Source organism: Castanea sativa, chromosome 6 (assembly GCF_040712315.1).
Source record: "Castanea sativa cultivar Marrone di Chiusa Pesio chromosome 6, ASM4071231v1".
Classification (NCBI taxonomy): domain Eukaryota; kingdom Viridiplantae; phylum Streptophyta; class Magnoliopsida; order Fagales; family Fagaceae; genus Castanea; species Castanea sativa.
Genome location: NC_134018.1, coordinates 48,436,921 through 48,461,269, shown reverse-complemented (window position 1 = coordinate 48,461,269; position 24,349 = coordinate 48,436,921). Strand labels below are relative to the sequence as shown.

The window sequence follows — 24,349 nt, the reverse complement described above, 5'->3', positions numbered from 1 at the left end:
CACTGAAAAATGTGGAAAACTATCTTTACAGAAAGTTTTCCAACAAAACAAACAGATCGTAAGTGTAAAAGTCATGATTACATGTCTGATGTCCGTGGCGATCCCTGTCCTGTGTAGGAATGCTGTGTTCTTCGACCTGAATGTTGAACTCCCATCCAATGTTGGAGTCAAAGGGGCTACGTACATAGTGACGGATGATCTGGAGGTGAAACCCCAGTCCAAATTTTCGATGATGACTCTGCTTAATCAGATTGGTGTCAACGAAGTTGGCGCTATTGAGGAGAAAAGGAAAGTGGTTGATTTGGGCAATGTGGTATGTCAGTCTTTCTTTACTTTCTGCTTGGGCATGACTTATATTTGTGTCTTCTTTTTACTTTCTAATCTAGTTTCATTACGAGGAATATTGTTGCAAAATAAGCTCCATAATTAGTGAATCCTATTAACGGATATTTTAGGCATTTGTAATCAATCATTTTAAGAAACTTTTAATACTATTTTTATGAAAAATATAAAAAGTTGTTAAAGAAGTAATTTTTTAAAATTTCTTATAAAAAATTTCTAAAAATCCGTTAACTTTTCTCTTAATTAATAGTAGTTATACGAATCCAATATTGTGAAAGTGCTCTTTTTTCATTATGCTAATTAACTATTTGGCTCTCTTAACTGGTTTATTGTTAGAGCATTCACAGCAAGGGAGTAAAAAATTATAGCTTTTAACAACTTAAATAGCAACTTTATTTATTTTAATAACTCAGTTTACAAAACACCCAACATCAAAACATCTATATTTTTAGCAACCCATTTAAAATAATATACATAACTCATTAAAATAATGATAAACAACCATCACAAAATCCAAACCAACAGCAATAGCCACCTCCACTGCCTCCACCGTCGGCCCACTAGCCACAACCATAAACAAGAACCCAGCAAAAAAAAAAAAAAAACCACAAAATCCACAACCGGCACAAAACCCATCACCACCACAAAAGAGGGGGGAAAAAAAACCCATGAAACTCATCACAACCACACCCACAACTGACCACAAAACCCACCACAATCAAAGCCAACAAAACCCATTACCATCACACCAACAAGCGGCCACAAAACCCATCACATGAACACCCACACCCGGCCACAAAACCCACTACCACCCCACCCACAACCGGCACAAAACGCATCACTACCACAAAAGAGAGAACAAAATTGAAAGAAAAAAAAGAAAAAGAAAGAGAGACATATTTTCGGCCATAGCTTAAGAAATTTAAAAAAAAAAAATGAAGAACAGGTAGGCAGAGATCAGGATAAGAAGAAATGGGAAGCTTGGAAAAGAAAAAGAGAAAAAAGAGAGAAAAACAGGTTGGTCAGCCATCAAAGAAGAGAGAGAGAAACGGGTTGTTATCTTTGACAGCCCATTGTAGCTCTGTTGCTATTTTTTTTAGATATAGCAACTTTGTTGTAGCTTGCATTTTGGTATTTTAGTTGCTCAAGGCCTCTATGCAGTCGAAGAGAGCTCTTAAATGTCTTTGCTCCGGATGTTGATGTTGTTGTGATGTCTTTCCTCCCTATATATATAAGTTTTGGTTATTTTAATGTACTAGAATAAATGGGTTGAATCTCACTGTATCATCATATTTTAAATATAACATATGATGATTAAAGGGTATAAGTTAATGTTGGCTCTTCAATTTTATCCCAAAAAAGGGTATAATAAGTTCATGTTTAATAGATACTTGATTAATGTTAATAGTATATGATAAATCTTCTACTCTTCTTAAAAAAAATGGAAATACTAACAGATGTTTTTAGGATAATGGTTAATAATTAATTTAAAGAAAATTCTTATGGGTTTTGAAAAAGAAAGAAAAAGAAAGTTCTTATAGGAAAAGAAAAACAAACAATTAATGTTTTAACAGCTTTTTTCATTTTCCATAAAAGTTGTGTCAAAACTTTCTTAAAATAAATTGTTAACCATTACCTTAAGGCTCCGCTTGGGAGGAGGGAATAGAATGGAATGGAATGAAAAAAATAATTTTAGAATATTCTTCCCTTCCTTTGTTTGAGAGTTTTAATGGAGAGAATGGAAAGTTCATTTTCTTGTTTGGGAGTTTAAGTGGGAGGGAATGGAACAGATATGAGGGAACACTTATTCCTCTCTATTCCCTTAAAACCTCAAATTTTCATTCCCCCTGAAATTGGGAGGAATGGAAGAGAATGAAATTAGATTTAATGATTTTTTTACTAAAACTCCCAAAATACCCCTATATATTCAACTATTTATTTTAAAATAGGGGTCTAATAGTAATATTGTCATAAAATGATTCCATTCCCTCTATGTTACTCCCAAACAAAATTACTTACATTCCATTCATTTTTATTCCTTTATTTTAAAACATCCAATCAAAGTTACTTAATTCCATTATATACCATTCCATTCCATTCATTTCTATTCCCTTATGATCATTCCATTCTATTCCATTCCCTTCCCTTATTAACTTCCAAGCGAAGCCTAAGGATACCCATTAGCATAACCCAAAAAATATGTATGGCATAAAAAAAAGTTACTTTTTACAATGCAGATTGGCAAGCTAAAAATTACTAGTATCGGGGACTAAAAGTTACTTTACTATCCTTATTTCCCTTTATCCTTCCACTTCTTGGCTCCAGCAAGAAATATTTGACTTAATTTGCTGGAAGCCATTACTACGCATAACCGTTAGTGGCCGAATTGAAAGGATTTTCCATTGAGAGACTACAAGTGTCCATGATATGGACCAAATTTTTTCAAAATAAATACAAATACATACTAAAATTCTTATAATCTATAAATAGAACTTATCCTAATTCAAAGTTTCAAACCAATCTAACCAATGCAAATTAAAACTAATTTATTTGAATTAACAATAAAATATATTATCATTATTTACCAACAATTTCCAAGTTAAAGTGTTAAACTAGTCTTGTAACAGTCCATGCGTGCAGCAATTGAGTATATTACTGTTCAAATCCCCCTAGGCCCAGGAATCTCGAGTGCCAATGAAAAGGGTAGCTAAAGAAGGCACTTCCTAGAGTGAATAAGAATTCCATATAAAAATGTAGTATCAGCCAAACCAAAGAAGTCGCTGAGCCAGAGACTCCATTGAGAACCTAAGGCACATACAACTTGGTTTACCTTACAATGTGACCAATGCCCATCCTAAAGGCTACCCCCTTCTTCCTTCTCTTTATTCGCCTCCTTGAAACCCCCCAACCCTCCAACAACTCTCTCTTCAGATTTGTTTAGGAAAAAGTTTAGGAATACAACTTTTATGCCCCAACTATTACCATAACTTTAAGATGATTGGCTTTGAGTTGTGGGTTCGTGTGAAAGTGATTATTCATTACTTATACAGTCAATCATTTCGTCAACTTATGGCAAAAAAACTATGACAAATGGTATGATCTTACAAAAACTTTGTTTAATGCCTCAAAATAAACCTATATCCAACCCAATTTTTAAACAGTCCTGTTTTTGTTGACAAACAGCTTATGTCTGGGAATCAAAGATGTAAGAATTGCACGTCATGTATATATGGTGTGAAAAGAGTTACTTTACGATGCAAATTGGCAAACCAATAATATGGGACGAAGGTAGTATTAGGAATGGTTTTGCTATTCCTTATTTTTTTTTAATCCTATTCCTTCCGCTTCTTGGCACCCAAATAAAGATATGATTAGAGTTTTGAAACTCAACTAACATTTTTTTTTTTGGGTGTTATTGGAGACATTCAGGCCCAGGGTTCAATTCCCATCTCCCCATTGTTGTAACTTGTAACTAATTATATATACCAAAATGATTGACTAATTACAGCCAATCCAAAGTAGCCATTGAACTAGACAATCCATTGAAAGTGTACCATCTGTAAATGTACTGAACGTAAATATAAATTCAAAAGTCTTATATCAAAATAAAAATGTGCAGAATTTGAAATGTTCATTGTGGGAGAGGATTTTATAACAATAGGTATAGGCTTTTCATATGAATTCTTGCTTTATTTGCCTTTTGGCAAAGAGAAAAAAGAAAAGGCTTCCCCGCTAGAATTGAGTAGAGACTAAAGAAAGGTTTCAATTGAGTGCGTGCTGATACAAAGGAAAGAACTGAGGTGTCAGAATATGAGATTTATGTCGTATACATAACTGCTTTAGCAAACGAACCCAGATTTTAAAGGTAAAAGAAGAAAAAGAAAAGCTAAGAAATAATTACAATGAACTTTTCACAAGTCCTCATTTCGTGGCTGACATTGAACTGTGGTTCACCAATAGGACTATTCAGGATTTCTTAAGTTCTAAGTATGGTCCGCCAAGCAACATGTACATATATAAGTTGTCCATTGCATCATAGTGATGCCATATCGGTATTGTCCAAAAATCTTAGTAAAAAATTAGGTTAGACAGAATCCATGGAAGAAACCAATGTGAGTATAAAACTTCTTATAGACACAAAAAGCCATAGAGTGCTTTTTGCTGAAGCAGGCAAGGATTTCATCGACTTCCTCTTTCACATTCTATCCCTGCCGGTTGGAACTTTCATTCCGCTTCTCAAAAAGCAAGGAATGGTGGGCAGCTTGGGGAGCGTTTACGAGAGCATTGAAAGTTTAAGTACTACATACCTTCAACCAAACGTGAACAAAGAGACTCTCCTGAAGCCCAAAGTACAAATCTCTAGTGGTGGTACTGAAGTCCCTCTCTTATTGCCAAACGTTGAATCATCATCATCATCTACATCCATGAAATTTTATAGATGCCAAAGAAACTACTTCAGCAGCAGCAGCAGCTGTTTAGATTATGTGACTAATTATAACAATGCAATCTGCCCTTCGTGCCGGAATGTTATGACCCGCGAGATTCGTTTCGTAGACCCACCACCAAGCGCAATGAATACGGGATCTTCGTCCAGTGAAGGAGGGTACGTGAAAGGAGTGGTTACATACATGGTGATGGATAATCTAGAGGTAAAACCCATGTCAACGATCTCTAGTATCACTCTGCTTTCCAAGTTTGATGTCAAGGAAATAGGGGCTCTTGAGGAGAAAGTGGTCGAACTGGGCATGGATGAGGTGTGTCAGTTATTCTTTGCTTTCTGTGCATGAGTCTGTTACTTCTCTGTTTCGTGGTTTTTTTTTTTTTTTTTTCGTTAAGGTGCAATAAATTTATAGCAAAATAAGATGCGCAAACTGAGGTATTAGTTGAAGCTATTTGAGTCCTAATTCCTAAACCATGATATAAGAAATTGATGAAATTTGGAATTGATTGCTGATCCGTCCCAATCCTAAGTCCATGTACATCAATGTTTCATGATGTCCGCTGTTGTCAACTACTTAATTATCAAACAAATCTTTTAGGGCCCGTTTGGTTGGGAGGATGGAAAAGTAGAAGGATAGAAAATAGAGGAAGGATAGAAAAGTGGGAAGATAGAAAAGTTTTTAATTTTCTTCAGTTGTGTTTGGTTGAGAGGGTGGAAAAGTAGAGGGATGGAAAACTTTTTGGTTTGGTTAAAAATAAGGTTTGTATGAATTTACCATCATGTCCCTCTTAAATAAAAGAGAAAGTGATACATTATACTTTAAAAAAAAAAATTGTGTATGGATGAGAGTGGACATTTCAAAAAAATAGCATAAGAAATTATCCAAAAGTGTTTTCTTAAAAAATAATAAAAATAAAAATTAAGAAAAAAAGAAAGAAAAGAAGAACCCTGACCAAACAAAAGAAGAAAAAAGCAAAAAAAAAAAAAAAAAAAAAACCAACGCTACAGTAGAAAATTCAAAAGAAAAAAAAAAAAACTAGAAAAGTGGGGCCAGTTTTGTCAAAAAAAATTTCTCATTTTTCACTCTAATTTTCTCTCCAATTTGGAGAGATTGTATTTTAAAGGGGAAGGAAAGAAAACTTGTAGGCCCCACCACTTTTCTCTCCCCCTCCCTCTCTCAACCAAAGGATAGATAATGCAATTTTTCACTCTCTATTTTCCATCTTCCTTGTTTTCATCCCAACCAAATACACCCTTACGGTCACATTTACACAAGAAGTTAGACGTCAACATACAATAGATTAAAATTTTATTTTATTTTTTTGCTAAGATACAATAGGTTGAAATAAAATGAAATAGAATTTAAATAATAATAAATAAAAAATATTTCATTGGGACCTAACATAACTCAAAACGAAGGTATATATTATAAAGAAGTTGTGAGATTTTATTATGTTTTTACACGTTTACATTTGTTTTATGTCAATTCTCATTTCATCTTCCCTTAGTATAGTATATTTCTACCGGTATGGAGTCAATATTTTCAAGGAAAAGTATTAATTTATATGAATAGTAACATGTAAAGTGTACGTTGCAGGCAAAACATTTGCCACCTTGAGAGAGTGGCTAACAGTTGCCACATTTTTTGTCTACAATGTATACTTTACATTGTACCATTCATGTAAACTAATAATTGTCCTTCAAATTTCAAATACTTTCATTCAACTCTAATTTCATACTGAAAAATAAAATATTGCATCCCCTTTCTTTCCCTTAAGGTCACTTGTTCATCTTTTAAAAGAGGGGAGAAAAGAAGTTACAAAGAAATGTCATATTGTGAGAGTGTTAATTTGAAATAAAGATCTTCTCCATACCTTTGAAATGTGTCAATTTCAAATAAAAATTTGGTATTTCACAAATCAAAGAGTAATTAATAATTTTTGCTAATTAATTTACGTGGTGTGTTACTAGGGAGTGAAATTACTCAAGGCTTCTCTGCAATCAAAGAGAGTTTTGACTGATGTCTTCCTGCCAACGTTGAAAGTTGAAACAGAAGTCCAGTAAAAGATGTAAGTGCAAGAGTTCTGTGCCATGCCAAAATGGTTTTTTTTTTTAATCTTTCTTTCACTCTTTTTTTCGTTGCATATATGTTTTAAATGTTTGTCATATCGGGTGTGCATGGCAATGTAAAGGGCAATATGCTCTCTCTCTATCTGTGTGTGTGTTGTATTGGAAGCTTGGTTAAGAAGCATTATGTTATGTATCATCAGAAATGTGATGCAAGTATATGTAAGCTTTAGTTAATTATCAACTACTTGGTGTAATGAGATGCTTGAGTGTGCCTGAAGACCTTAAGGCACAACTTTGTTTGCCTTGCGCTATCAGTCCCAAAGTGACCAATGACCATCCAAAAGGTCACCCCCTTCTTCCTTCTCTTCATTCGCCTCCTTGAAGACCCCCCTCCCCCTCTTTCAGCAACTCTCTTTCATATTCGTTTTATTAAGAAAAGAGTTTAGGAATATGCCTTTTGTTTCACTACTTTTATTATAACTTCGAATTGGTTGATTGTGATGAGAGACCATGTGAATGTGATTGTCCAACGCTTACAGTCAACAACTTCATCAAATTATGGCAAAAGTTATGACAAATGGGGTGTGATAATCCTAGATGAACCGGATAAATGCGACAAAATAAATCTATATCCAACTCATTTTTAAACAGATATGTCCATGTTTGAGTTAGCAAACAATAACTCGCACGTCACAGAAGAGAATTCTCTAGTCGGCAATGAGAATCAAAGATGTATGGTTTGCACTTATATGTGAGGTGCTGCAAACATTTTTGCCATATATATATGATACAAAGACATTCAAGAGACAAGAGTATAAAGATTAAAAGAAGATAGAAAAACAGAGAGGTCGAAGATGATTGAGGAACAGAGAGAATTCTAGAGGTTGAAGAATGAATGATTCCTATATTTCTTGCTTACTAAAATTAACTTGGTGTAAACAGTAAATGATTAATTTAACCGTTCCAATTCCCCTAGGATCGTGATTCACGAGTGCCAATGAAAAGAGTAGCTAAAGAATTAAGGCACTGCCCAGATTGAATTCCATATAAAAATGTGACAAACCAAGCCAAAGAAGACACTTGAGATAGAGAATCTATTACAATTGTCCCGGTAAAATATATGATTTCCAGACGATCACAATGTTGGGCTTTGTGGAGCCTAATTGTGTTTGATCCGGTCGACAACCCGACCCGAATAATGTTGCGTGGTTTTTAATGGGAGATTTTCTGAGACTTAGTCTATGAAGCGGAGGCTTGGGCCGATAGGAAAAACGTTATTTTGGTGATTAGGGTTTCTATTGTTGTTTTTGAGAGAGAAAAATTGTAGCCGTACTTTGTATTTTTTTTTTATAATAATAGTGAAATCCCTGCAACTCTGTGGACGTAAGCAAATTACCGAACTACGTAAATACTATTTTGTGCATATTTTTTTTTTCTTTAATGTGTATTTTCTCTATTTTTGTTTATCACAAATTTAGAAATTTCGAGTTAATTCCCTACAAACAAAAGATGGCTGCCACTTGGCCCACTTCAAAGGTAAGCCTGAAACTATTTATTGACAATAGGAGTCAGCTAGCTAGCGCTTTACGCTGAAGCTGACAAAGTGACAAGGAATTCATGATATTCATCGACTTCCTCTTGTCTATTAAATAGGAGTCAACTAAATTTATTTAGTGATAACATGAGGATAATCCTAAATCTATCTTCTACATTTTGGTATGGTATAGTACGGTGGTGGAATTACATTATGTTTTAGTCAAGGGAAATTCTACAATACCCCTTCTTCCTCGGTTAGTGATCAAATACCCTAGGAACTTGCCAGTCCCGACTCCAAAAGCACACTTATTAGCATTGAGGCGCAGCTTATGCCGTCGAAGTATTTCGAACACCTCTTTGAGATCGTCAATATGCTACGTCTTCCGTTTGCTTTTTACCACCGTGTCATCAATGTACACCTCAACTGTACTTCCAATCTTATCTCTAAACATCCTTGTCATCATTTGTTGATATGTGGCTCCAGCATTCTTTAATCCAAATGACATCACAGTATAATGGTAGTTGGCATCAGGGGAAATGAATGTCGTCCTCTCTTGATCCTCAACAGCTAGGGCGATCTGATGATAACCCTAAAAAGCGTTCAGATGCTCATCTTCGGGTGTCCATAAGTGACATCTACCAATTGATCAATCTTCGGTATGGGGAACGGATCCTTCGGGCATGCTTGGTTCAAGTCAGTGAAATTAAGACAAACCCTCCACTTGCCATTCTTCTTCTTCACCACCACGGTATTTGCAAGCCATTCCGAAAAGAATGTCTCCTTTATAGCTCCTGCTTCCTTTAATCTCTTGACCTCTTGTCTGACAGCTTCGACGTGCTCCTTAGCCGATCTCCTTAACCTCTGCTTCTTTGGAGGGTACAGTGGGTCCACGTTAAGCTTGTGAACTATAAACTCGAGTTCTACCCTGGGCACCTCGTACGGGCTCCAAGCAAATACGTCTACATTTTGCACAAGAAACAATAGCATCTCTGCCCTGACTTCATCCTTCATACTTGCTTCTATCAGAAAACTCCTGTCATCATCCGGTAGTATCTTTACTTTTACTAAATTCTCGGTGCCACTATCACCCACTTCCATTTGGGGTTCTTGTGATTGCTATAAGGGAGCCTCCTTGGTTGACCCCCTTTGCTTGATTTCCTGGTTAACTGCAGCTACTAAGCACTGCCTGGCCACTTGCTGATTATCCCGCACTATAGCGATACCTTGCTGGGTGCAGAATTTGACCTTCGCATGCACGGTGGACAATACTGCTCCCATTGCATGAATCCACCATCTGCCTTTTGGGATCACCATCTGGCCATTAAACCCCACCAGGGGCATATTGTACTTGGAGAGATCTTCATTCTTTAGGCCAAGCCCCTTAAACAGGTCGGGATACATCACCTTAGCACCACTCCCCTGATCTATTATCACTCGCTTTACTATGAAACCATTTATCTTGGTCGTAACCACCAAAGCATCATCGTGTGGTTGAATCGTGCCCTCGAGATCATCATCGTCGAAGGCAATGGTCTCCTGAGTGTACTTCAACTTCTTTTTGGAGGGTCGCTCCTTCGTGCAACTTCCCACCGACACAACGGTCAGCACCCCCCTCGTTTTGGACACTAGCGTGCCCCTTGAAGCTTATGTTAGACTTCTATCAATCCTAGTGGAGGGGGAAAAGGATTCCCCCATGGCCGAGCATCCTACCTAGCCTCCTAATTCCTAAGGTTCACCACCAACTCTTTCAAATATCCCCCTTCACCAACTGCCCTAAATGATCTTTTAACACCTTGCATTGCTTGGTGATGTGCCCCTTATCTTTGTGGTAAGTAGAGTACAGGTTCTGATTTCTCCTCGACGGGTCACCCCCCATCTTGTTTGGCCATCGGAAGTACGACTCATTCTTGATTCAATCCACGATCCTGTGCATCAGCTCCTTGAATGCCACATTCACTTCCCCCACCCATGCTCCTGGCTCTTGAATCCTCAAATCCTTTCGGGGCCTTGGCTGAAAACCGCTTTGTCAAGGATTACTTACAACCGGGGCCTTACCTTTATTTTGGAGCCGGTCATCTTCTAACTGCTTATATTCTTCGATACGCCTCATCAGCTACCTCATATCTTCGAGAGGCCTCCTTGTTAATGACTCTTGGAGCTTGGAATCCTTTGGCAATCCCAGTCGAAAGGTGCTTGCAGTGATTTTTTCGTTGCCCCCACCAATTTCATTGTAAAGCTCCCAGTATCGGCTAGTGTAGCTGCAAAGGTTTTCCCCAGCTCCCATTTTCATTGATAGTAGCACGTCTACTAGCTGTAGTAGCCGGCTGCAGGTCGTGAACCGGACACCGAACTCTTGGATTTGCTCGACGAAACTGTGAATCGAGCCCTTCCTTAATCCATTGAACCACCTCAATGCAATGGGCCCGAGACTCAAAGGAAATACCTTACACATTAGTGCATCGTTATGGGCGTGCAAATACATCATCTGGATATAATGGCTTACGTGCTCTATTGGGTCTGTCTTCCCATCGTAAGAGTGGAATGGCAGCCACGTAAATCTGCTTGGCATAGGGGCTTGCTCAATTTCCACCGAGAATGGCGATCAAGTAGCTTGGTGCAACGCTCGGCTCATAGTGTCCATAGCAGCATTCCGGGGTTGTCACTTTTCTGGAGAAGTTGAACTCATATCTGCATATTCTCGTGAACGTGAGCGATCTCGGTGATGATAAGAACCGGATTGACGAGACCCAGTTCCATATCGACCTCCCACACTAGCCAACCCTTCTTTGTGTTCCCCACAACCTCTTTTTCAATGCCTCTCTCTCGCTTCCAACTCCAAATCTCTTACTAACCTACTTAATCACTCAAGTTCCTTGCCTCTCTCATCAAAACGCCGATGCTCTGAAACACCTAACATTGTCCAGTGAGTTTGATACAACCCATCTCCAAGGCCGGATTGCTCTTCTTCCCACTCATGCTCCCTATCTTCACGCCTCTTTTGCCTTCTTTCTTTGCCAGGTTGACCCCCGAGAAGACCTTCCAGAGCCACTTTAGTGTAACTCCTTGATTGACCTCTGGACAGTTTCTCGTTCAGGTCTCAGTAGAACCACAGCTTCGTAGCAGATCCCCACAGACGACGCCAATTGTGCGTGCCAAAAATATTGTTAACAGGCTCGAACTATTTTTGGGTTCACAATCTATTTGTATCGTGGGTTTTAGGTTTTTTTACTATAAGTGGTCCTTCGCATGGAGACTCAGCTTCTCACCCTAGATGATGCAAGCCTCTCTCTCTCTCTTTCTCTCTCTCTCTCCTTGAAACAATCACTCTTTTCTCTGTGTAATCCCCCCCTCCCTCTCTTGCCAACCCCTTTTTCTTACTCTATCATCCTATTTATAGTTGGAGATAAATGGAGGGGTTATGATTACCTTCTGATAGCGGTCCAATTCCATCCTCCCTAAGTGGATATTTTGTTGAGGTAGGTGGTAATGGCATTGAAACTGGTTCCCATCTCTAGAGGACTACTTGGTAGCGATATTCCCTTAGGCAGTACTAGGAAGCCGTGACGTCGCACTCCCAAGCAATCACGTAGCCGTTCAAGTTGAGATAGATTAGGGGGAGGGACTCGTTTTTTACATTCGAGACAAAATGGTCCCTTACGGCTTTTGGGCTCATATTGGGTCTCAAGGGGTGTTCGGATTGAGGTCGCAAATCCAAATGGGAGAAGGTTAGGCACTGTATCTCAAGGCCAGGGCCCAAGGCCCAATGACCCGGGGGCCCAACCTTGTACAATATGATAAGGAGAATGTGAGATTTTTTATAAGTGAGTGTAACTTAGATAACTTGGGAAGCAATGCCGGGGCAATAGAATTCAAGAAAACATAGATAGTATACATGATGAAAAGATGAAAGTTATGTGTGACAACATAACTCGGTCTATTTGTGGGCTGTATACAATTTTTAATTATTTTTATGTTATAGTTAGTATGGATCAGTGCCGGCTCAAGGCCTAGGCAACTTAGGCCTAGGCCTAAGGCCCCACAACCAAAAAAAAAAAAATTCCCTACTAAAAAAGGCCCCCATTTCTATTTGTAAAGGGCCAAAATTTTATAAAAATATAACATTTTTTTTTAATAATTAGTACTTTTTTTTAAAGTGATGTTAAAGATACCACAAATTTTACTATAGATTCAAGTTTAAATTTAACTAGCATGTCACCAATCACATAAAAAATTAATTCAAACACAAATAAATTAAATTGTTGAATTTTATCAATTACAGTCATTATCACATTATATTGTGAACATTTTGCAGTATCTTTAGTATTTTTCTTTTTCATTTCTAGCAAGGCTTCCAAAATAAGAGACCAATAGAAATTAAAACCAATTAAAACCCTAAAATGTTTCAAAAAATGCTGCAAATGTGATAGATCATCAATGATAATTAATCTCCTCTAATAGTTTGAGATCTTAATTTTTGTAAACTAATATCCTACAAAGCCACGCATCAAATAATATTTATCTATCTCTTTCTCTTAAAAATAATATATAAATTAAAATTTAGGTTACAACTGTACTTAACTATGCATAGTTATATATCCAAGTTAAAATAAGTTTCTTTTTTTAAAAAATAATATTTTTTCTAGTTCTTTTTGTTTAAATTTATGGTTCAATTATGATATTCAATTCTCTGTATGAAATTAACCTTAGTTTAATTATTATTATTCATCAATTTCTATATTTACATCAAATTAGTCTTAATTTAATTATTATTATATATATTTATTTAATTAATGTTTCACATAAAAAGGCCTCATATAAAATTTCCGCCGCCTTAGGCCCCAAATTTCATTGGGCCGGCCCTGGTATGGATATTGTGGTTTTGAAGATTGTAATATATATATATATATATATATATATATATATATATATATATATTTCCTTTTAGGGGGGTGAATGTCCCTGCATTACCTGGCAACTCATTTGCTTGGGATATTTAGAAGTTTATAAGTATCAATAAACTTATCGATTGAATGTTCCCTAGTTGACTTAGGTTACTTATCAATTTAATTTCTGAAAAGTTTTAGAGATAAGAAGAATTTGAGAGACAAAGAAAAACAATGAGAAAAGGATAGAAAAATATGAGTAGCTCAATTCTCTAATTGAAGCACAAGCAACCTATTTATAGAGAGTTTTATACACAAACAGCAAGACTAACAGATTAGCAGCCCACAACTCTCTAAGTAAATCTGTTATTGTTACTAATAATCACATGTTATAAATAATTTAATCACTTGGTTTGTTTCTATCTTTATTATGGTTCCTAGCTTAATTAGAAGTCAATGTTAGGTGCTGTTATAAAAAGATGCGGGAGACTCAGGAGTAATGACTCATCAATTGTTGTTCTGTCTTATTAATAAAATCCTTTTGCTTTTCAGAGTTGCTGAGGTTTTCTCTACGTCAATTATGGCAGTAACCAATATGAGTATGAAACTTCTGATAGACACAGAAAACCGCAAAGTGCTTTTTGCTGAAGCTGACAAGGACTTCATCGACTTCCTCTTTCACATTCTCCACCTACCACTTGGAACTATCATTCCTCTTCTGAAAAATCAAGGAACAGTGGGCAGCTTTGGAAACATTTATGATAGCATCGAAAATTTAAGTACTACTTACCTTCAACCAAACGTGAACAAAGAGACTCTCTTGAAGCACAAGGTGCACATCTCTGGCGGTACTGGTGAGGTCCCTCTCCTATTGCCAAACATTGAATCATCATTGACGTCCACGAAATTCTATAGGTGTTCTAGAAGCCAAAACAGCAACTGTCACGGATATGTGGCTGACAACTGTAGCGCATTATGCCCTTCATGCCAGGGTTCTATGACCTGTGATGTAAGTTTTGTAGACCCACCAACCACAAATAATACGGTCTCTAGTGGTGGAGGATACGTGAAAGGGGTGGTTACAAACATGATTATGGATGATCTGGAGGTGAAACCCATGTCCACAATTTCCAGTATCAAGCTGCTTAACAAGTTTAATGTCAAGCAATTAGGGGATCTTGAGGAAAAAGTGGTCGAATTGGGCATGGAAGAGGTATGTTGTTCATTACTTTCTCTCTTTCTTTCTATGTACATTATATTTTATTTATATTATGGAAGAAAATTTTAGGGGAAACAACTATATTTCCAATGTATTCATTTTTGTTAGGGTGTGAAATTGCTCAAAGCTTCTCTACAGTCGAAGAATGTCTTGACTGATGTCTTCCTCCCAAAGCTGGAACAAGAAGTCAACATAGAGACTGAATTTCTAGGAGCAAAAGTTGTTTAGTAACCAAAATGTTTTTATTTTGTTGCAAAGAAGTTTTAAATCTCAGCCTAAGTGCCTGAAGATGACTGAGGGCATAACGCAACTAATCTGCCTCCCCCACCCCCACTTTTTGGTGCCAATGTGCATAATATATAACTTTCTCGCAACACAAGGATTTTTTTTGTTTTTGGGTCTTTGGAAAAATATTCGTTGGTCTTGAATTTGTTTTAATTGATGTGATTTTTTTTTTTTACATGGTCTTTAAAAATTTCATAGAGATCGACCTGGCAATCTTTAATTATATATGTTTTTAATTTTTTCCCTTCTAGGTTTATGTTTTGTTTTCTTCTGTTGGAAATGGAAACTTATTGTTGCGTTCAATGATTCGTGTTGTTCATTTTTTCGAAAGATTTCTATATCTTGGAAGATTTGTATCTGTACCATGCTTTAGGGATAGGTGTTAACACATTTGACAAATGTGTTTTACGTTTATGATCAATTTGTGTGTTTTCAATTGAAAATTCCTGTTGTGTTGTCTAGTTTAAAAAACCGTCTACTTATATTTATTTAATAATTCAATGGTTGGAAGGGGTCCTTAGATGTATCATTTGAAAATACTAGGAAGTGTCAACCAATTGAGTTACATGCTCCTTGTGAACCACGTGTACTAGATGATTACCATTTGGTCACATCTTGTTGAGTCTAGGGGTCGCTTTAGTTCTTCTAAGTTGTATTTGATTTTAATGTTCAAAGATTTCATTTAGGAGGGTAGTCTTTCAGTTCATACCGATTATAATCTGTAGCATCAATAAAGAGATGATCTTTATGTTTGAAAGAAAATGTGTTTTCAATTTTCATTGGATAAAGATTTACCATCTAATGTTCAGGGAACTTGACTTTGAGGGCCAATATATGAACCATTTTTTTATATTTATTATTCAAGAAGTTTTAAAAGCTTATATTCAATTCGAGGTAATATGAATTCTAAGACTTTCATTTGATAAAGATTTATCATTGATTTTATGTCCAAAGATGGAACCAAGAATATGACTTTAGGGGCCAAAGTAATAACCCAGAATTTTTAAAAGCTTATATTCCAGTTCGAGGTAATATGAATTCTAAGCGTTTTCTTCAATTTTAAGTATTACCTCAAACTGGACTCTAGGCTTGTGTTTTAAGCCTTACATGTAATTATCAATTTAGCTCAACTTGTTTGCCTTTTATCAATCATTACTTGGTCTTTATGCTAAGCATATGCGTATCTAGTATTTCTTATGTAAGTGCTTTCGCGCTTCTGCGATCAAGTTTGATTTTAGTATTTGCTTTCAATCAGTTTAGTATTAGGGTCTGTTTGGATTGAGGGCGAGGGAGGGAGAGTGGAGGAGAGTAGAGAGATTCCCTCTACCCTTAATCCTAATAGGCCATTAGAGTAATAATTTAGGGTCTGATCTATTGTAGTTAATCATGACATAAGAAATAACTTATATTCATATTTCAGCACTTAGTTTCTTAAGGATTGTAGTCATTGTATTTTTCATTGTTTGATGTTACTTGCATTACAACAAAAGCCACTCTTAACGGTCCGTTTGGATTGAGGGGAAATGAGTGAGAGTAGAGTATAGTAGATTTAACACAAAATTAGCTTATTTTTAGCCAATTCTACTCTACTCTTTTCCACTTCCCTTCCTTCTCCCCTCGATCCAAACAAACCATAAATGAGGCAATTTTTGAACCCCAAACTCTAATCAACGAAGTCATATATCACTGCAAATTGAAATTCCACCTCAACCTTCACTACGAGCTATATGTAGAACATTAAAAATAGTCAAACTTAATGAAAATTTGGTTTTGCTCAAACACATGGAAATCTCAACTGACAATAATTGTAGAAGTCTGCTTACAAGCAGCTGCATTGCAGATTATCAAAAAATAATAATAATAATAATAATAATAATAATAATAATAATTGTAGAAGTCTCAAGTATAGATAGAGGCTAATTCTACAGAAGAAGGAATTGAGAACAAACCAAAAAACTTGATGAGACCATTTGTAAAATTGTAATTAGTTTCTTAGGAGTAGCGGAGAATTTATACTTGTAAGTACTTTCCTTGTACTTTGTGATCAAATTTAATTCTATCATTTAGTTATTGGTCATGTTTGATTCTGAATTATGCTTGCTGTCAATCAGTTTATTGTTAAAATGATAACAAAAGCTGATTTTGAATTATGCTTCGCTTTCAAATCAGTTTATTGTTGAAATGATAACTAAAGCTATGATCTATTATAGTTTACTTTGATTGGCCTACTTCGAATTAGTTAGATTAGGAACAATTCACTTCAAAGTAGTTTACTTAGAATCAATTGGAAATAACTGAGATTCAAATATCAGCACTTAGTTTCGTTTAGAGATTGTAATCATCGTATTTTTCATTGTCAATTGCATTATGACAAAAATTACTCTCAACTATGATATCAAGAAAATAGTTGTTAAGGTATAAAATATATAATGCACCATAACCACTTTTTTTAGGACATTCATTAACAAAAACTTTACTTATTGATGAATATGTTTCCATTTTACACATCAATAATCAAACAAGAATAAATAAATAAAAATACTAAATGTTATTTGGAAAAATTAACGGATTTCCTAAAGACATTAGGTTAGGAAATATTTTTATAAACTTTTTTAAGTGAAAAGAAAAAAATAATTACTTTTTTTTATAACTTTTGTACATTTTTTATGAAAGTAGTATCAAAATTTTCTTAAAATAATCAAATAAATTTTTTTTTATTTTAAAAACACCTATTAGCCGTACCTATTTCACACATTTTCACATCCTATTTCACACATTTTCACATCGAGTATGGAATTAAATCCTTGAGTTTCGCCTTTAAAACTCAAAGATCCTAAAGTTGGCTATATTTTCTTATTGTTTGGTAGCCCAAAAAGTAGAAGAAATTAAAGGGGAAAATCGATTTTAACTTATTTTTTTTCTAGTAAACATTTTGGATGATTGAGATGGAATATTTATATATATAGTGATGCTAGAATGTAGGAGAAATTACAATTTGGCCATGCCGTGAAATTGAAAGCGCGCGAATTTAAGAAAATTAAACGGATTATATAAGTGTGATTTACCACAAATACCCTCACCGAACTACAAAATAACAAAATACCCAATTACTATTTAAACCCGAACCCTCCCTCGTTATTGCTCTCTAACTTATTTGTTTCCTCCGTGTGCTCAGTGAGTAGCACGGTTCGCAGCTTCACCGTTTAGCTTTTTGCCCCTCTCTCTCTCTGCTTCACACTCCAGATCTTTTGTAAGTATGTATCTCAATTTGAAGATCCTCATCAACTTCTTATAAAAATTGATCAATTAATCCATGAATTTTCGTGAATGAGCTAATGCGCTGTGGCTTTCATGTGTTCTTTGAGTCCATTATTTCTTAGTTTTTGTATTTATATCATATGATTTGTTTGTTTCTTTGTTTAAAAATCTATAGTTTAGGTTTTTTTTTTTTTCTTCAATTGATTTTTGGGATTTTTATATGTTTTAATCGAATTTTAGGTTGTAACCATATTAGAGAAGCACAGTGTTACGATATGCATAGACACTTCATTTGGGGTGCCGTATTCATGTTGTAATGGTGTCTTATCTACAGTATCATGTTCTAATTTTTTAAAAATTGCTCGAGTCGCTGTACCGTACTGTCTGTGCATAAGTAACAACATTATAGTTGGAAAGTATCAAAACCAATTCTGAATTATTTGTTTCTTTGTTTTCACTGTGTTGGTTAAAGTTGGACCAGTTACATTTCCTTGTTATGTGGAGTCATGGGAAAATAATTTTTAACCATAGGGCATATGCACTTGAGCAGTAGAATGTCACTTGCTAGTATATAGTGTGTTGCATGTATTTTTTTTTTTTTTACCTCGAACACCGATTCTTGAATGGAGAAGTTGAATAAAACTACTTATTCCTGCTGAGGACCTTACAGAATTTTGAATAATGAAAAATATTTCATTTGGATTCTAGGATGTGGGTGATGCTTAGATTTATAGCTATTCCAACTGAGTGATATATTTCAGTATAATGATTGCTGTCACACCGTGTGAGAATATTTGAATCACACTATCCCATTAGGCCATTACTAAGACTTTAATAACAGATGTTGTCTAGGTGCATTTTGATCTTGTCAACATATAGAGCTAAAAGGATAAAGAGAACCTTGATATATCATACTACAAGTTTACTATTTATCATATTACAAGTTTTTTTACTACCAGCATCATGCTACAACATTAACAGATGAGTAAGAAAAAGGGACTTTGAATCCCATCCCAAAATAACTCAAATACTGAGCTCAATTAATGGACACCACAATAGACTACGATCTTTTTTGAAGCCTGTGTGAATGAGCTTTTTAAGGGTAATCAATGTACACTTCCACTTTAATAAAGTAGGTTGGAGGAATATAGGAACAGCTTTCAAAAAGATTACTGGTGAGGAATATCCTAGGATGAAGTATAAGCATAAGTGGGATACATTGAAGAAAAAACTTATTTGATTGATGTTGGATACCCCATAATGAATTGATATTTGACACCCAATGAGGGGAAGATATACCATATTTAAGATTTCCAGTGAGGTGGTTGAGGAAATGCAATAGAAAGAGGGTTTGGTTATGTTCACTTACTACTTCGAAGTGTGATTGAGTGAACTTTTAGGGTGTGGAAGAATAGATGGAGAGTTTTGAATTAAATGCCATTAAGGACCAAGGAAATATTGTAGTTTCTAGCTGTGTCTTACATAATTTTATTAGAATACATGACAGGGAGGATGTGGGATTTGGGTGGGATGAGTGTAACTTAGGTAAATTGGGAAGCAATGCTGTAGCATTAGCAGTCAAGAAAACATATAGTGTACATGATGAAATTATTTGTGACATAGCTTGGTCCGTTTGTGGATTGTAAACAATATGTTTATTATCTCTATTTTAAAGTTAGTATGGATATTGTGGTTTTGAACATTATAATATATATATTTTCTTTCGTGTACATTTTAATGTAGTTCTCTCTGTGAATCTATGATTATTGTTATTATTGATCGCATTAAAAAAGACAAGATAACCTTGACAGCATGGTTAAGTCCATTTTAATATTTTGTACCTAAAACTGCAATTTTACACCAATGTTGTCCAAACGCTCAATTGACAGAAACCACACTATTTTTCAAGGTTTTACCAAATGCCTAGTTGATTAAAAATCCTCACAGGATATTTCAGTGTTTATAATTATCATTAATCTTATTGATTTAATGTTCCCTAGTTGACTTTGGTTACTTATCAATTTAATTTCTTCTAATAAAAAGTTTGGGACTAGAAAATAGAGTCTAAGAGAAAAGAAGATATTGAGAGACAAAAGAAAAGAACAGTGAGAAAAGGATATAAAAATATCTGAGTGAGTAGCTCAATTTTCTAACTGAGGCATAAGAAGCCTATTTATACAAAGTTTTATACACTAACAGCTAGACTAACAACCACTTCATATCTCTCTAACTAAATCTGTTATCTAAACTAATAATCACATGTCATTATTAATTTAGTTACTTGTTTGTTTCTATCGTTATTTTGCTTCCTAGTTTAATTAGAAATCAATGTGAGTTGCTATTATAAAAAGATGCAGGGGCCTAAGGATTGAAAACTCATCGATTGTTATTCTATGCTGTCTTATTAATAAAACACTTTTGTTTTTCAGAGTTGCTGAGTTTTTTTCTAAGTCAATCATGGCTGTAACCAATATGAGATTGAAACTTCTGATAGACACAGAAAACCGCAAAGTGCTTTTTGCTGAAGCTGGCAAGGACTTCATCGATTTCCTCTTTCACATTCTCCGCCTGCCGCTCGGAACTATCATTCCTCTTCTGAAAAAGCAGGGAACGGTAGGCAGCTTTGGAAACATTTATGATAGCATTGAAAATTTAAGTACCACTTACCTTCAACCAAACGTGAACAAAGAGACTCTCTTGAAGCACAAAGTTCACATCTCTGGTGGTACTGGTGAGGTCCCTCCCTTAGTGCCCGACATTAGATCATCATCGACATCCAGGAAATTCTATAGGTGTTCTAGACTCCAAAACAACAACTGTTACGGATATGTGGCTGATGACGGTAGTGCATTATGTCCTTCGTGCCAGGGTTCTATGACCCGCGATGTAAGTTTTGTTGACCCACCAACGGCTGATAATACGGTCTCCAGTGGGGGAGGGTAAGTGAAAGGGGTGGTTACATACATGATAATGGATGATCTGGAGATGAAACCCATGTCCGCCATTTCTAGTATCACACTGCTTAACAAGTTTAATGTCAAACAATTAGGGGATCTTGAGGAGAAAGTAGTCGAACTGGGCATGGAAGAGGTATGTTCATTATTTGCTATCTTTTTTTCTTTCTTTCTGTGCACATTCTATCTTGTTTTATGGAAAACAACTATTTTGCCCATGTGTTTGTTTTTTTTTTGTTAGGGTGTGAAATTGCTCAAGGCTTCTCTGCAGTCGAAGAGTGTCTTGACTGATGTCTTCCTCCCGAAGTTGGAACGAGAAGTCAACGTAGAGAGTTGATTTCAAGGTGCAAGAGTTGTGTAGGATTCCATAACGTTGTCATTTTAAATGTCAGCTAAATCTGGTGTTGCTTTCTTGACCCTCTATGTCTTTCTTTTCTTGGAAAAATATTAGCTGGTCTTGAATCTGTTTTAGGGATAGGTGCTAGCACTACAACAAAGTGTAGTTATTTCAACCCTTTTTTATCGAGGGTTTACTAAAATCTGTCGATACAACCTATAAATAAAAATGCAAAGGACTTTATTACTAAACTTTATTTCAAATGTTATTTGGTCCCTCAAAATAAGTTAAAGCACCCATGAAATAAATGGGAAAAAAAAAACTCACCAATTTTTTCAGCTAACAACCCTTGATAAAATATTACAAATTTTTCAGCCCTTGAAAAAAAGCTCACAACAAAATTTTTATCCCTTGCAAAAAGCCCACAACTAAATTTAAAACTATACACGTATTATATAAAATTTAAAACAAATTAACTAACAAAAAAACACAGAGCTCTTTGTGAGAACTCATAGCTCAGTCTGAGAGTAGAAATCGCAGCACCGTTTCTCATAGCTAGAACTCATAGCTCGTCGATCATGGAGATCTCATAGAGCTCGACGATCATCTCCATTTTGTGACTCTTCATCTCTCTGCCGATTTAGACGATCACCGTTTCTCAGCTCCGATTAGGTACGAATCACAAACCCTAATTTCGTCTTTGATTTTTTTGTTTTGTTTGGTTTACCCACACTTTTTCATCAATTTCCCCATGATTTCGTTTCACATTTTTGTGTGTGATGATGTGTAATGCGTAATCTGTTTAAATAATGGCGTATAGTTCTCTCTCTCTGTTCGTTTTGAATGTGTTCTTTGTGATTTCGTGTTTGGTAGGTCAGAAACTGATGGAAAAATTTAAGGAAAATGTATATTTCTGTTTATTGAAACTGTTTCTCACTCTCTGGCAAACACATTTTGGTAGACGTTTTGGCTTTTTTGGTGTTTGGTTGGTGAGAAAGTTAGGGAAAATTAAAATGGAAACGGAAATGATAATTTTATTGTTTTTCATGTTTTCTCTACAAAGTATGGTTTGATTTCTTGTGTAAAAACTTGTTTGGACACAGAGAAAATTGAGATAAATGTGGGGAAAGTAAATTTTAGGTCACAGGGTTTCTCTGTTTCATAAACAAAAACAAAAATTCTTAGATTCAAAATTCAAATCCCTTTCTTGTACTACATTTTCTCGGCATCCAAACAAAGATACATGCCGTGTCATTTGTGCCCAACAATTTGTATTGGAAACCTTAAATTTACATCTTGTTTCCCTCAGAATCTTTGGGGTAGAAAGCTGTAGTTGTTGTCACATACTGTTCAGGCAATAGAATACACTTTTTAAGGTTCATATGCCTAGAAGCAGAGGTAGGGAGACCGGTGAGTGGGGAAGAATACAGTGATAATAGATGGACCTAGATTAGTGATGAGTCTCATGACATGAGCACTGCAATCACCATCTTTTGTGGCATGCTTTTTAAAATTTGTGTTCATCAGAATGTTGACATGTTTGTCAATTGTCACTATATCCAATATCTATGTAGTGTCATTAGATGTTATGAACTCATGTTTCTGATTTCATTAGGCTATCGTTGTGTGTGAATATACTTTATTATATGCAAATGATGTTTTCATTGATAAGTTACTGAAATAAAAGTATCACTTCATATAATCACAAATGTTCTTTTCACTATTCGGTTTACCCTGCAACATATGGTATTTCTTCTTCTGTTATCATAAACAAAATTGATGATTTACTCTGGTTGTGTCAATGCTAATGTTTGAGGTTTGGTCCTTTTTTTCATTCTTCTAATCATTTGTGATACAATGGGAGCCTTATCTTCTCCCCCCCCCCCCCCCCCACCAAAAAAAAAACCTTCTATGGTTGAACAAAACAAACTGATCGCAATGTGCCTATCTCTCAGATATCACTGCCACTATCTTTTCTTTCTTCCTGTAGATTTTTTTAATGATTTATTACTAATGTTTCTTGCTATTTTTTCCTTTAAACTTTATTTCAAAATTGAAATGTAATGTTTGTGATTGAAATGTTTGTTTGTTTCTCTTTGAAATTGACAGTTAACTCACAAAATTATTATTTTTTAAATTTTGGTGGGGCCTGGAAATCTATGCCCTGATCTGTAGGGTGGGACGGGGTAGGAGAAAGTATTTTTAGGCAGGCGATGCGGCACCCATGATCCTGCCCCATCCCATTGCCATTGCTATGATCAGATCTTTTTGTGTGTGTGTGTTGTTTCATATTTGTCTGGGTTCTAGAGAAGTAACATTGTCTGAGTTCACAGCTGGGCTGTTGTCGGTGCAGTTGTGTTTTCTTTACAGGTATGAACATCAATGTAAATATGGTTACAGTCTTAAGGGTTTTATTAATGATTTTTTGATTCCCCTTTTTCTCTGAAGAGCAATGGAGCACCAACATCAAGAAATTTTGAGCATAAATATCAGTGGTAGTCTAAACTATGAATGCTTAGTTGGCCTAACTGTCTCCTTTAGCATTTATATAATTGAACAGTTGAACTAAGTGTTTACTTGGTCTGATCAATGTTAGAACTTAGAAATTGCGAGGAGAGATCTCTAAAACTTAGAACTTTGACAATGTAAAATGTGGTATCTATGAGAATCTAGTTTCTTCTTCTTCTTTTTTTGGTTGTTGTGTTAAATCATGTTTTTAAAATTCAATTTTGTTTCTAAAAAATAAAAAGCAGATAAGGTTGTTGGTACTACCTTGTTCTTTAATTCTTAAATTGTTGTTGTTTTAGATTGTGTCTAGTAGATATTGGCTTTGATGTGATAATTTTCATCTGGGATGGTCTTATTTGGGGCTTTTTCCATTTCATTTTTTGTCTTAGTGTTTGTTTTTTTTTTTTGACCGTGTTACACGACAAGCACTTTTCTGTTAGTGATGGTGATAGACTAGTTTTTATATTTCCGGTGATCTTTATTGGGTGTTTTAATGCAGATTTTTACTTGGGTTC

At 35.4% G+C, this 24,349-nt stretch overlaps 3 protein-coding genes across 3 annotated transcripts; all 3 read left to right on the top strand.

Annotated features, from left to right (window-relative positions):
- Positions 1-4,410: 4,410 nt before the first annotated feature.
- Positions 4,411-6,993, top strand: LOC142637921 (uncharacterized). Its single transcript, XM_075811889.1, has 2 exons — positions 4,411-5,096; positions 6,755-6,993. Exons 1-2 carry the CDS (start codon positions 4,440-4,442, stop codon positions 6,845-6,847), a joined length of 750 nt encoding a protein of 249 aa, XP_075668004.1. The 5' UTR covers positions 4,411-4,439; the 3' UTR covers positions 6,848-6,993.
- Positions 6,994-10,802: 3,809 nt separating this feature from the next.
- Positions 10,803-14,720, top strand: LOC142640101 (uncharacterized). Its single transcript, XM_075814193.1, has 3 exons — positions 10,803-10,942; positions 13,826-14,486; positions 14,601-14,720. Exons 1-3 carry the CDS (start codon positions 10,803-10,805, stop codon positions 14,718-14,720), a joined length of 921 nt encoding a protein of 306 aa, XP_075670308.1.
- A 5,772-nt stretch (positions 14,721-20,492) lies between these two features.
- LOC142640100 (uncharacterized) lies at positions 20,493-20,978 on the top strand. The gene has a single exon (XM_075814192.1). It carries the CDS (start codon positions 20,493-20,495, stop codon positions 20,976-20,978), a length of 486 nt encoding a protein of 161 aa, XP_075670307.1.
- Positions 20,979-24,349: the final 3,371 nt, after the last annotated feature.

Coding starts and splice junctions, on each gene's coding strand:
- LOC142637921 (XM_075811889.1), top strand. CDS start 4,440: ATGGAAGAAACCAATGTGAGTATAAAACTTCTTATAGACACAAAAAGC. Junction 5,097..6,754: donor TCGAACTGGGCATGGATGAG/GTGTGTCAGTTA, acceptor GTGTGTTACTAG/GGAGTGAAATTACTCAAGGC.
- LOC142640101 (XM_075814193.1), top strand. CDS start 10,803: ATGCAATGGGCCCGAGACTCAAAGGAAATACCTTACACATTAGTGCAT. Junction 10,943..13,825: donor AAGAGTGGAATGGCAGCCAC/GTAAATCTGCTT, acceptor TTTGCTTTTCAG/AGTTGCTGAGGTTTTCTCTA. Junction 14,487..14,600: donor TCGAATTGGGCATGGAAGAG/GTATGTTGTTCA, acceptor CATTTTTGTTAG/GGTGTGAAATTGCTCAAAGC.
- LOC142640100 (XM_075814192.1), top strand. CDS start 20,493: ATGGCTGTAACCAATATGAGATTGAAACTTCTGATAGACACAGAAAAC.